This window comes from Sceloporus occidentalis, unplaced genomic scaffold (assembly GCF_023333645.1).
Source record: "Sceloporus occidentalis isolate IW3139 unplaced genomic scaffold, rSceOcc1.0.p SCAF_158, whole genome shotgun sequence".
Lineage (NCBI taxonomy): Eukaryota > Metazoa > Chordata > Lepidosauria > Squamata > Phrynosomatidae > Sceloporus > Sceloporus occidentalis.
The window spans coordinates 1488031-1502397 of NW_028317138.1; the positions used below are offsets into that span (position 1 = coordinate 1488031).

Consider the following 14367-nt stretch of genomic DNA (forward strand, 5'->3'; position numbering starts at 1 on the left):
TTAATATAAAGAAGATCATTTATAATGTCGGTGAGTATGGTGATGGTGGCCCCGACCAAATTGTTATGTTATATATTACTTGTTATGTTCTGTTTACCCATTGTACAGCGCTGTGGAATATGATGGCGCTATATAAATAACTAATAACAATAAAGCGCCATATTATACCTTTACTTTATTCCACCCATTTAATAACAGCTCATACGGGGGGGGGGGGGGTGAGCAGAGAATTATTTAGGGTTTGTATTTTAGATTCTGTGAAACCAGCAGCTACAGAAAAACTACATTTCCCAGCATCCTCTGGCAGAGAAGCATGTGGTGCGCTCGGCACGTGATGCGGGGGTCACGTGATCTGGAAGATGGCTGCGGTGCGGGGCTGTGAGTTTCCTGCATTGCAGCTGCTGCTAAAGGTGGGTGTCTCGTCCCAGCGAATGCCCGCCGTCCGCTATGGGCTGCAACTCCTATCATGCCCAGCTAGCCCCTTTCTCCGATCCCTGCTCCAAAAGCCAGGAAATGTCTTTACTGTTTAAAGGGTTAATGTGTACTCCCACCCCTCCCCCCCACAATTATACTGGTTATTATTATTATTTATTGTTTTATATAGCGCCATCAAATTCTGTAGCGCTGTACAACGGTTAGAGTTAATTATATATTTAAAAGGACTCTGTAATGCTTATTATTATTATTATTATTATTATTATTATATATATCTCGATTCCCTCCACCTGTAGCTTTGTTTTCTAGCTACAGATTGCTCATCCCCAGGGTTACAAAGTCTAGGAAATCCCTGCATTTGGAGGTGTTTGGAGATAACTTCTGTCGTTGCCCCCGGTAACCCGCCGGCTCTTGTTTCAGGCCCCTTCGAAGGACGTCGTTGGAAAGCTTTGCAGAGATTCCTTCCCAAGGCCGGCCGTGGCTGCCGAGAAGCTGATTGAAAACGCGTCGGCCGACCTTTCCGTCGCTCCCGAAGAAGCTTCGAAGGTAAGTGGTGTCCAGAACTGTGATTTGGGGGCTCGTCACCTAAACGGAGCACAGACCCACCAACACTCCTTAATCCATCATCTCCAAAAACGCCCTGCTGAACCCCACGTCTTAACGAAAACGATTTAAGATAAATAGTAACCAGTTTGGAATTTTGCGAGAACAAAGTAACAATCAAAGGGTTCTAGATCTATTAAGTGAAACGCGAATGATGGTTTAAAGATGAGAAGACGAGATGGGGAAATCGGTCATTTCCTTAAATGTATTATTTTTGTCTCTGGATTTTCCCGTTTCTTCCGCATTAGCTGATCGGGGCCCTGCACGCTCTGACCCGACACGTGGTGTATAACGGTCTGACGTCCGCAGAAGACGTCCTGTCCGTGTTCCCGGAGAACTTCCATCAGAACCTAAAAAACCTGCTAACAAAACTCATTCTGGAGAACCTGTGAGTAGAGGATTCCAGTTCTAGAATTTTCATATTCAATGATTATTATTTATTATTTCCATTCCCTAGCCGGGGGGGGGGGGGGTAATATTTCGGACTGGCAGCCGTGATGATTACGTCATGTGCGTCTCTTGCAGACCGGCGTGGAGAACAGAAACCCAGAACTCGAGCAGTGAGTACCGTTCTAAGCTTTTGAGTACCGATATATTATAATATTATTATTCTTCACGAAGCGGTTCCTTGCTCTTGGGGTGGACGGCGTCTATCGAGCTCATCTCTGGTGTGTTTCAGTTTCGCTGCCTCGACTTGTTGATCTAGACTGGAGGGTGGACATTAAGACTTCGTCGGATTCGGTCTCCAGAATGGCCGTTCCCACCTGCCTGCTACAGATGAAGGTAAGCGGCGCCTGCGCCCTTTAAAGCGAAGATCCTTGTAGCTTAATAATTCTGTTAATTCTGGGTTTATTCCTGTTTTTTTGAGTTGCTGCCCCTTGACATTTTCTAGAAGGCGTAGGACCTCTTCTTCCTGATTGGCCACTTTTCACAGAGCAGGGGGTTAATAGAGTAGCATGTTTAGCTGGAGTGAATCTAGAACATTCCCGTATTAAAGAGACAGCATCCAATCCTTTTAGATGACTTTATAACGTAGGGGAGAGCGTTCCCCGGCCTCGCCGTGACTGGCAGAGAATATCTCGGGCTGGTTGGAGAATAAAGATCATCTTGGAGAACCTTTCTTTTTTTTCCAGATCCAGGAGGACCCGGATTTATGCGATCCGGCAACTTCTACCCTGACCATGGAGCTGAGTAAGGAAACCTTAGACACCATGCTGGACGGGCTCGGCAGGATAAGGGATCAGCTGTCGGCCGTCGCCAACAAATAGATCGGAGGGTCCCAGCGGGACGACGGAGACCAGAGAGAAGATCCCGAACCTGCAGACTTTTACGAACGGGAGGGGATCGTGTAAACACAAAGCGACTCGAGAACACGGAACCTCAAGTCAACTTCTTGGCGAGGCGCAGAATGTGTGGGAGAAACGCAAGACGGCTGAGAATGACGAGAGTTACATTTCGATATTAAACAAAATGCTGATCTTTCATAAAGACAAGTAACTTGTAAAAATAAATAAATAAAATGTTTACAGATAAAGTAACCGTTTTCTTCCTGACTTCGTTCTTTCGCTTCCTTGTATCGGAAATAATATTATGTTTGTAACATTTCCATACGAAACATTTTATTTTTATTTTATTTTTTGGGGGTAAAGTCTTACTATTATGACCATTTGCTGAATTAATGAAGTAATTCGGGTTACTGAAAGCTCTAACGCGTTTTGATGCAGTTTCTGAGACAGCCGGATATATTTTGTTTAGCAGTTAAACGTCTGCTTGGCTTCTACTTCCCAAAACATTTAGAGCTGCAGGTCTTGGTAGAGAAGATTATTTCCAAAAAAAGCAAATACTAAAAAAATAATAATAAAAATAAAAGAAGTACCTTCAACGCGACCAGCATCGTGCCCGGCGGTGATCTCCTCTTCCTCGTAAGCTGGAAGTAGAAGCACAAAAGAGGATTTATCCGCTAAATTATATTATATAATATTAAATTATTATATCATGTGTCGGATACACAGATGAGGAGCAAAAATTGACTTCATTTATTTTTTTACACACATATATGTGTGTACTGTGTGTGATATATAAATGTATATACTGTGTGTGTGATAAATATATATATATATATATATATACTGTGTGTGATATATATATATATATATATATACTGTGTGTGATATATATATATATATACACTGTGTGTGTGTGTGTGTGATATATATATATATATATACACACTGTGTGATATATATATATTATACTGCGTGTGTGTGTGTGATATATATATATATATATATATATATATATATATATACTGTGTGTGTGTGATATATATATATATATATGTACTGTGTGTGTGTGATATATACTGTGTTATATATATATATATATATATATATATACTGCCTGTGTGTGTGATATATATATATATATATACTGCGTGTGTGTGTTATATATATATATATATATATATATATATATATATATATACTGTGTGTGTGTGTAATATATATATATATAGATATATATATGTACTGTGTGTGTGTGATATATATACTGTGTGATATATATATATATACTGCGTGTGTGTGTGTGATATATATATATATACTGCGTGTGTGATAGATATATACTGCGTGTGTGATATATATATACTGCGTGTGTGTGTGATATATATATACTGCATGTGTGTGTGATATATATATATAGATATATATATGTACTGTGTGTGTGTGTGATATATATATAAACTGTGTGTGTGATATATATATATATACTGTGTGTGTGTGTGATATATATATATACTGCGTGTGTGTGTGATATATATATACTGCGTGTGTGTGTGTGATATATATATACTGCGTGTGTGTGTGATATATATATATACTGCGTGTGTGTGTGATATATATATACTGTGTGTGTGTGTGATATATATATACTGTGTGTGTGTGATATATATGTACTGTGTGTGTGTGATATATATGTACTGTGTGTGTGTGATATATATGTACTGTGTGTGTGATATATATGTACTGCGTGTGTGTGTGATATATATATACTGTGTGTGTGTGTGATATATATATACTGTGTGTGTGTGTGATATATATATACTGTGTGTGTGTGATATATATGTACTGTGTGTGTGTGATATATATGTACTGTGTGTGTGATATATATGTACTGCGTGTGTGTGTGATATATATATACTGTGTGTGTGTGATATATATATACTGTGTGTGTGTGATATATATGTACTGTGTGTGTGTGATATATATATACTGCGTGTGTGTGTGATATATATATACTGTGTGTGTGTGATATATATATACTGTGTGTGTGTGATATATATGTACTGTGTGTGTGTGATATATATATACTGCGTGTGTGTGTGATATATATGTACTGTGTGTGTGTGATATATATATACTGTGTGTGTGTGATATACATATGTAATTTATTTTTATTATTTTTAAAAATGTTACCTTTTTGTGGCTTTCTTGGAAGTGGAAACTGTATGATTCTTGTACTCGTCCCCATGAGCCGCAGTTAATTGCTTTAAGAGTCGTCGGCGTATTTACTGAGGGAATCTGGGTCATAATTTCTGAGTATGGCTGGCAGTTTATTCACTAAAGACTAAGTTATAGAGAAGATGGATTCCATGTCTGTGAATTAACCATGCGTTATAAAGAGCTGCTCCTGCACGCTGCATACATTAATGAGGTTGCATTCTTTATCTCCTCCTGTAGGTGGCGCAACTTCACTTATTTTTTCCAATTCTATCCCAATGAAGTTATCGTATGTCGCTGAGAGCCGCGTTTACAAAGAGGTGACCGCCGGGCTGCGAAAACATTAATTTACCGAGATATTCTGAGGCTTCATACGATTCATTCTCCGAGTTTCGCCCTGTAAACAAGAAGCCCTCAACAGTAAAAGTTCTGACGTTGTCATGTTTAAATAGGATCCGCACGATTATTCCTCCCCAATGAGTTATAATGTATTTCAGGGTCTCCTAGGTATGTACCGGTGCTAATTTAATACCCCTTTGGGTATATTTAGGGCACCATCACCTCAATAGAGCGAGCTTGCGTGCGTTGGGGGTTCTTCTGAAGTCTTGATTTGGTCAGACACTCGTTTTACGTCCGTGGTAGGCTTTGGGTCATTTTATTTGAGAAAACCCTCTTTATAGACAGGCGTTGGGGGCCCTCTGCAGGAGAGGGGGGTATTTTCATCTTTTAATTACCACACTGGGGTGAATTCTCTAGAATCCTGCAACTCCTAAAGTGATTTAAGATCTACCGCTTCTGCTGGAAGGCTACTCCAGATATCCTCCCCCATCTGGACTAGCTAGCTTGGCAAACCAGGCAAATGCTGGTGGGCTGGTGGCGCCCTTAACTTTACTGCCCCTCCAGCGGTAGATGGGGGGCAGATTGGGTGCCTCAGCATGTGGCTGCTGGCCATGTGCTGCTTGAATGTAGGAGTGTAGCTTGCAGCCGAGTACATGGAGCCGGTGGCGGCGTGGATGCCATTTAGTAGCCAAGTGCCAGGGCCAAGTTCTTCCTTTGACCGTCTAGTTTAGGAATATAGACGGCAAATTCCTAAGTCTGAGCAGCTCACCGTTTAGTGAACTGACCCCAATTTCTGCCCCATCCTGGGGTGACCGCTGCGTCCCTCAGCCATGGAAGCCACATGATGGGGGGGGGGTTGCTTTGCTAGAAGAATGAAGGTCAGAATCTGTAAAGGAATGTGGATTCTAGAGCTCTGGGAAAGTTCTTTTGATGGTTGACCTACCCCTGTGGCATATAATTGATGCGTTTGACCTTTGGGGGGGTCACCCAGCCCCTGCTTGAGTTCAGATCTCTTTCATGTCAGGAGCCTCTTGTGTCTGAAGGCATTTCAGGGGGATTATCTCTGTCCCTTTCATGTAATTCTCTTCTGTTTCCTTGTAGCAGGGGGCGAGGATATATTATCTGCCCCGATACCCCACACTCTGCAGACTGGGGGGGGGGGGGGCACAAGAACTTTAATAATGAGAAAAAGATCCTAAAAGTGCTCCGGGAAAAACCTGGGGGCTACTGATGAAAAGCAGAGTCAGGACAGTTGGCAGCTATGGTTTGACTAAAGACTAGGCGAATAGATAAAGCCATCAGAAGTCCCCCCCCCCCAGAGCACCACGAGAAGTGGGGGGTTTTAGCGACCCGTGAAATTACTAAACGCAGAACAATCACAGAAGCCTCCGAAGCAGCGGAACGGATCCTAAAACAACAACTTAACCCCCCGACTTCCAGACTCTCGTTTCATTTACCTGACGGGAGGTTTCAGAGCCAAATGAGCCGCACGGTATCGGCCCTCGCGCTCTCTAATATGTTAAAGACGTTAACTATTTGTTACTAGAAGTTACGGTACCGGCCCGTTCACGGAATCCACATTTTCAACCCAAAAGTTAATCCTCGTTAGTGTGAGGGAGAGGGACGCTATGAGTTGAAAGTAGATGTTTCTGAGACACAACCAGAAAGGGACAGATGTGGCCCCCATGCTCAGGGTACCTACACAGAGCACCGACCTCGCTGAAGAAGACCCCAGAGAGGCCGAAACATACGCCGTGGGTATTATAAGTCAGTTGCTGTTGAGGGTCTCTGTGTCATCGTAAGGCCACAGGGGAACACCGGGTCCCCAATCTTCTTCTAGGGCCACACTCTCCATGGGATATGTAGCCCCTTCCCATACCTGCCAACCCCTACCCCCGGTTAATTGGGACGGAGCTAAAGTCAGGACTGCAGGATTGTGATCCGGCTTTTTCGGGGCAGGGGCAGAGGTAGAGCTTGGAGTGACAGCGGGATAGACTGGCAAAATCAGGACTGTCCTGCACAGAGCGGGACAGCTGGGAGGCATGCCTTGCTTTGCTCTATCTGTAGGGCCAGAGCTTCTTGGTCTCCCAAACCAAAGGAAGAGAGACTGTGGGGGCCAAAAGGTCAACCCGTATCCCCCACCAAAAGCAGAGTCTTCCGACTGATGGAGTTTAAAGAAGAGACGTGAAGTTCAAGCTATTAACCCATCACTGCAGCAGCTCTCATCACACCTAACACCGCTTAACCCCTTGGCTCCGCTTAACTAAGATGTACAAAGAAGGGAAGCGAACGGGAAGCACCGCTGCCATCTGTACTGGAGGATCATGGGAAATTGAGGCAAATGCCCCTGCTATATCATATAGGAGGCAGATGCGGAAGCCGGACTGGATTCACTTATATGTTTGTCCCACACGTGTCAGCTACCCTCTAAATACCCCAATGAACCCTTCAAACCCCCACACGGGGAACATGTGTTTCTTCAAAGGCTTCAGTATCCATCATTGGGACAGCGAGGACATGCGTATCCCCGTTTGATGTCAGCGTTCCAGGGTCCGATCATGTGAAGAGACCCCAGACCCGTGTAACACTGTATCCGTGTCTCCTTACGCAACACACAATCACCTCCTGTTTTCTGACTACTTCTTGTTTATTGAGACGATGCCGTATGCGTTGTTGGAAGTGCAGATCCTTGTTCCCCAGGGAGGGGTAATTTATGTACCCCGCATGTACCCCGCATGTACCCCGTCCCTGTAACTAACGCAGAGATCTGTATTCCGCCCGCATTCGGCGCTATTTTGAAATCTAGTTAAAGACATTTTCTTTAGCAAAGGGAAGAAAGCGCGTCGGGTAACGGCTTTTCTCTGTTCATGTTGCTGGTAAAAAGTTGCTGGTAAAAAGTATTCTGGGCTTAAAAAAAACTTTTAGAATAAATGTGGCTTCTTTGGAACTTTTGGCTAAAATAATTGTGATGAGCATTATTGAAGCCCGGGGGTAAATAATTGTTGTATTCACTAAACTGGGACTTCTTCTGTATAAGAGTTGAAAAATATACATTCCCACTTTCCTCTGTATTATAGGGGCATACCTCCCAACAGTCCAGGTTTTCATCAGACAGTCCCAATTGTAAGGCACTGTCCTGCGGTCCTGGGTAGTTGCCCCCATGTCCCACTTTGGTGAGGATCAAGATCTTCTGACTAGACCTCCATTGCAGGTCCCACTTGGCCGCTTTGCGACGCTGCAGCCAGGAGGCTCTTCAGGTATGGTGGTTGGGTTGCCACGCCTCTAACCTCACTCACACCTGCCTCAGCCCTGCCCACTTCTGACCATGACCCTGCTGACTTCCTCCTTAGCCACACCCCCAACACAGGTGCCCCAACTTGGATACCAGAAATAGCTGTATACAGTGCTAGGGGGTTATTATTGTATACAGCGCTGGGGGTTATATTACTGTATACGGTGCTGGGGGGGTTATATTACTGTATACAGCACTGGGGGTTATATTACTGTATACAGCGCTGGGGGTTATATTACTGTATACAGCGCTGGGGGTATTACTGCATTTTCTTCCCATAGGTCTTCCCCTTTAAACTGTACTTTATTATAATCATTGAACACGTTTATTATATTCACCCGGGGTTTTTTTTATAATCACCACATGCACAATATATATAATGACGGAGCGGTAGCAGCACACAGCTCGTATATATATAATTTATACAAATTATGTTGCAGGGAGCTCTCCCCCTCTCTCTATATAATTGACAGACACTGCATGCTATATACTTATGAATTACAAATGAGCTGCATTGTGCAAAAACAGCTATTAAATCCTTATGTTATGTCTCCGTTCCTCTGCTTATTTTATTACCATCTGCATCTACACTCGGTGATGTCATGCAGTGATGTCATCGATTACAATCACAATGCGACAAGCAGACTTTTATATAAAAGTAAACAACCTTGTAGATTTTTTTTTACCTGCTTATGGACGTCGTGCTGTTGGTACGACGAGTTCTTTAATAAGAATTTGATCCGATCACCTTATCGCAGCTCATAAATGTTCTTCCTCCATCCGTAATAAATGTTAGCATTTAGAACAAGTGTAAAGGTTACAACATGGCATTTATTTCACGCTTTGAGGCACTTCTGAGACGGCACTCTCTTTGCCAAGGGTGGGATGGGCAACACATATACGGCTGAGGCAGCCGTCAGTCTGAGTTTTAAACATGCATGGGATAGGCATACGGCTCCTGAATCTAAGACGAGACCAACGACTGATTAAGGTTTGAGTCTTTACAGCAGGAGAAACGGGTCTGATAACCCAGATCTATCCTTAAACGCCGCAGCTCCTGCATTGTACAAGGGTCAGCCCCAGCGCGCTTCGCTTCTCCTGTAAGAAAGGCTTCAAAGCATTGATAAAAGTTCTGCGATGACATTCGAGAAGCCGTCATGCGGGGCCACGTTACGTCTTCTCGCGGTTTAACAACGTTGGGCTTTTGCCCTTCAGAATGATATCACAAACCTTAAATAATAAACTCTCGCCTTAGTGAAGACGCCCCACTGTCTACCGGGGGAAATAATGGAAGCTGAATGGAACGTAGAGATGTCTAGTCCATCTGTTCCACAGAGCTTGCAATCAGTTTCATAGGGGTTGCTCGGAAAGATCACCTTTATAATAGCTCTGCTCAAGGATAAAGCTATTGTTTTGAGTCATGCACTTTTTTTTTTTTATTGATTCACGAGACAAGTGGAGAAGACAAGGATCGTGTCTGCGAAAGGCATTTTGATTGCACATATTTTGATTTAATGAGGTTCCTTGCGGGTTGTAGAGCTTTAAAGGAATGCAATAATCCAAGGCATCCAACAGCGAACAAAAATAATACTCCTTCCGAGTTCCGACGCTATTCTATTCCACGATCAACCAGAGCCGTGGCGTTTTAATATTCAGACTGTTTTAGAACCGTTTATATCTGAATTTCTGGGTTCCTAATATCAGCCCCGGCATCTCCGTGCCAGGCTCAGGTGGTGGAACCCTCAGAGTCTCCAAGAGACGCGGAGACGTAGAAGAACACTACTTCTTCTTTTGTCTGCCAGGAATTGAAATGTAAATTATTTTCCAGGCGCCCACAATACATTCCGAGCGAGCAGCCAAGTCTCGTGTTCCTCACCGACTTCATTTGTTTGTCTTTTTTTTAGAATTTCTTGCTGATTAAATGCGAGCCGAGAGACTCTCTCACCGCTAAACCTCGCATCTGCTCCCCTGTGACTGTGTCAAAAGGCGTTTTGCAGCTCGGAGAGGGTAGGATGTTTGGGCAAAGCGTAATAATGAAAAAGGGAAAAGAAAAGTACAAGAACATAGATGCTCCTCTGCCAGAAAGACTACAGTATAACCCAACAACATGTTCTAAAGAAGAATGTTCTGGACATCAACCAAAAAAAAAAAAGTTTCAAAAATAAAACCCCAAAATTGAATAAATACCAAGATTTTCAGATTGTTCGGAGACAGGAATGGATGTCGGTCACCTCATCTGAGTGAAATAAGAGTTTATAATGTCTCCAGAAAAGCAAAGGGGTGCTGTGAGACCATTTCAATGAAAAAATTATTAAAAAAAAAAGTAATTTTTGCATAGAAATGGTGGAGAATGAAAAAAGAGAAAGGATGGAATGGAGCTTGCAAGGAGAGAAGGAAGGGTAGGAGGTTCAGTTGACTGACAGAGAGGACAGAATGGAGGATTGGGTCGGAGAGAAGGGATATGATGAAAGAATGGGTGAGAGAAGGGGTAGGATTGAGTGAAAAAGAATGGAGTCAGAGAGAAAGGTTAAGAGGAATGATTGGGTAAGGATGAAAGAACAATTCAGAATGAATAGACAATGAAGAGGTACTAGAACTGTCCTGATTGGATGTTGGATTTAATCACTTTTGTTTGTTTTGAGGATGAAGCTTTGAGATCTCAGTTCAAAAGTTTCAGTTCTAAAAAAAACCTCTAAAGGACCAGATCTCAAGGACACCTCTGTGTGAAATCAGTATCTGTCATGCTCTGGAGTTGCTGATTGGTTGTTAAGGCAGCCTTTGCAGGGGTACAGAACGTAAACGGTGAGATAACTTTAGGATATTAACCCCATGACATGCCAGGCACGTCATTGGTCCTTACCTGTATGTTTTTCCGTGACGTGCCTGGCACATCAAAGGTCGTTAAGGGGTTACATTTTTGAGGCTAACTCTGCTACATTTAACTATCAATCTCTGCTTCTTTAATGTAATATTACCCATTGATTTAACCATTCTTTACAATGATTAAAGGAACAAAAAGGTTATAGGTATTTGGAATAAATGAATGCAGTTCACGTGAAATGCCATGAAGATGACAATTCCCTTTTAACACATTCTAAACGGAGCTGATGTTTTCCAGCTAGCTAGAGGAATTTCCCTGGGCATATTTTCCGTTCTTTTAAGCCTACGAACATCTTTATATGTGCACGAAAGTTTCACGGCAAGCTATTCCGTTATGCTCACCTTTTCTGAAACGCAACCATTCTATAAATAATAAATACACCGAGAATGAACTAGGATGGCTAGGAGTAGTAAGAGTTGCTGTTAAGCCACAGGTTTGCTACATCGCTGATCACATAATGGTTTTACGATGGACACGTAGCATTACACTGCCGTTTGGGCTGTAACAATGTTTTTAAAGAACATGAATACGTTGAATAAGACATTTTTCTTGACACTTCTTAAACTGGATTTTTAATCGTTTCCACGGGAACAGTTTCTGGGCTCCTGCGCGGGATGTATTCAGGGGACATTGTTCAACGGAAATGGAAGACTTCCACACAATCGGCTGCTGTAAAGAAACTCTTTGGTACCAGATTCAACAACACCGAGCACAGTGTTGGCTTATGGTAATTTTCCGAACGCTGAGCCGTTATCAATCACAATGTCTGAAGGGAATGAAAAGGTTTACACGCTAGGCTGGTTAACCCTTACAGAACCAGCCGAATGCTGAAAACACTAAACGTATCACCATGAATCTGGCTACAGTGAAGCAACCAAGAGCGGTCTTAAAAGTAAACGAGAGCGCTTTCTGCGCATGTGCACTATGGTCTCCATAAACCGCTGACTGGCAGTAAGTATATCCCGCGGCAGGAGATGTGTTAAAAAAACATCTCCTGCATTGGACCTAGCTGGGGTAACTGCATATGGGGGATTCCATGAAAATTTAAAAGGATGATGGCTGGAGCGTCTCTTTAAACATGTAGAATGATAGAGGGGTAACCAAGGCACTCTTGACATCTGACACGCAGAGGGTTAAACCTAGTTAGGGGATGATGTTTAACATGACACATGTTCCCTGGCTGACAGTAACATGTTCCACTAACAGAACGCAGGGTCGCGTGAACATAAAGTCGGAACAATTAGAGGCAATTAACTCATCCAAGAATAAGCCCAACACCAGTCATTAATCTCTTCTCACCATAGACGGGTCTTCCGGGTTTAGCAGGGTGTGAGCCGAACTTGATTTCCAGAGGAAAGGCAGGGCGCTGGGAGACGGATACATACAAAAAAACCTTTTATTATGGAGCCGAGGGAAAGGTAACATTTTAGGATTTGTTAGAAGCTCCAAGGACAGCAATGTCTCGGGGGGGGAGGGGGGGTCACTCTTTGCTGCCTTTGGATTGATTGGCTGTCAGGGTATTGGTTACATGTTACATAATTAGAGATCTGCCAATTATATTCTTGATCCAGAACCCACCTTGTCTTGATCAGTGTTCAGTTGAAATAACCGAGCTGCCTTAAAGTGCATTGAGTCAACAACTCACAAGTCGAGCTGAACATTTTGAGTCCCCCTCCATAAGAAATGCGTAATCAAAGAGATTATAACATGACTTGTTCTACATTAGTCTTTATTTCAAAATATTATTTCGTGAATGTGGTTCCTGGATCTTGAGGAAGGTCTTCCATCATGTAATTGGATGTGAAGACAAGACGTCTGTCTTGATCCGTACAATGTGATTGATCATTCCATTCTCCCCTTGTGAGCGTTGTCTTGGGTCAAGGCACTATGTTGTACGTTGTCTTTCTCTGTCAGCCGTAAGGGACTATGGGGTACGAAGTTTTACAAGAAGCCCCCGGAGGATCATTTCAGAGAATCGTGCTCATTCTTGGTGTCCAGACGCAACAAATACACAAACTTAAACCGAAAAGTAAAGTATCACAGTTTAACCTGTAATAAGTAACAAAATTCACACAGCTGATTATTGGAAACGTATTGACAATATCACGGCTTGCATAAATCTCGAGTCCCCAAAGTGCCCGCAAGTGTTGGTTTTCTACTCTGGAGCTCTAAGTCCATCTCAGAAGATTATCTTCCTTTGCATTTGAACAGTTGACTTAAAAGGACACAATACGCAAAATAAGACAGCTAGATAAATAAAGGCATCTTACCTTAATATATGCTAGACAAAAACACGCAAATATAACACACGTCAGAACTCACTACTGGAGCCTAACTGGGCTGTCGGTGCAAAGATACATTGTAACAACCGCATGAGAACATGAAGGGCTATAAGACATAGGCTTCCATAGGCCATCAGAGCGAGAGAAAAGGCACAGGGTGTTCGGGTAGATGTCAAGTTCTTTCGTTTCTCTGATGGTTGGCAGAAGACACAGCAGTCGCTGATCATTCGGTTAAAGGCTGTATACGGTAAAACGGCAAAGGACTGTTACCAGAAACAGATGACATTTGGAGCTCAAAGCTCCTGAGGCTGACTAGAATCCCTACGGGAAACGGTGTCCACAGAAAGCCGACCAGCGGAGGTCGTCAATTCACACTTACAGCGTGTGCTTCTTCTCCAGACTTCATTACATCAGCTCCCTTCTCCATACGTATAAAGATACATTAAACTCCATTTCCCGCAAATACTGTCGCGCTATGAATATTTACAGGTCTAAACGCGTTTTGTACAAATCCTGAATATTGAAGGGAAACTGTAACCGAGCTTTCAGAACGGTGTTTGGTCTTCTCTGCCTTTTCTCCCGATATCCGCAATCTTCTGATATTTAACGTGAAGATTACCGAAACGGCGAGAAACGGGGGCAGCCACGTCAAGAGGCAGCTGTACGGGAGACGCTGAGAACGCGTAAGAATGTAACTGCTTGGGTCATCGTCATCACAATTAGAACTTCTTTTGTTCTCATCTTAATAATAAATAATAGCGATAAACAGAACAACTCGTCTCTTCTACGACTGGAAAGTAGCTGCCCAAAGCAGGTTTTACTAGCTATATAAAAACTGTATATATATATATATATATATCAGAAGACTGCAATCCCAGCCAATAAAAAAAACTTGGGCGCTACATAGTTTTCTAAAGATTATTGTCCCCTAACATTATCCGGGGCGCACTTCTCTTCAGCTAGCTTATCTCCGACTTTATCATTTTGGTTTGGGAGGTTCCCATCGTCAGGTGATGTAAAAATTCGCAGAGAAAA

General features: G+C 42.8%; 1 protein-coding gene across 2 annotated transcripts; it reads left to right on the plus strand.

The window, feature by feature from the left end:
- The first annotated feature begins 359 nt into the window (after positions 1–359).
- On the plus strand, positions 360–2306 carry LOC149280177 (COMM domain-containing protein 9-like). Of its 2 annotated transcripts, XM_089500738.1 has the most exons (6): positions 360–410; positions 856–981; positions 1287–1426; positions 1564–1598; positions 1718–1821; positions 2172–2306. In XM_089500738.1, exons 1-6 carry the CDS (start codon positions 360–362, stop codon positions 2304–2306), a joined length of 591 nt encoding a protein of 196 aa, XP_089356864.1. The 2 variants fall into 2 exon arrangements, with proteins under 2 accessions (XP_089356864.1, XP_089356865.1); XM_089500739.1 differs by lacking the exon at positions 856–981.
- Positions 2307–14367: the final 12061 nt, after the last annotated feature.

Bases quoted from the DNA above. Each gene is read 5' to 3' on its own strand.
- LOC149280177 (XM_089500738.1), top strand. From the start codon at position 360: ATGGCTGCGGTGCGGGGCTGTGAGTTTCCTGCATTGCAGCTGCTGCTA. The intron at 411-855 runs GTGGGTGTCTCG...CTCTTGTTTCAG, and splicing joins CATTGCAGCTGCTGCTAAAG to GCCCCTTCGAAGGACGTCGT. The intron at 982-1,286 runs GTAAGTGGTGTC...CTTCCGCATTAG, and splicing joins CTCCCGAAGAAGCTTCGAAG to CTGATCGGGGCCCTGCACGC.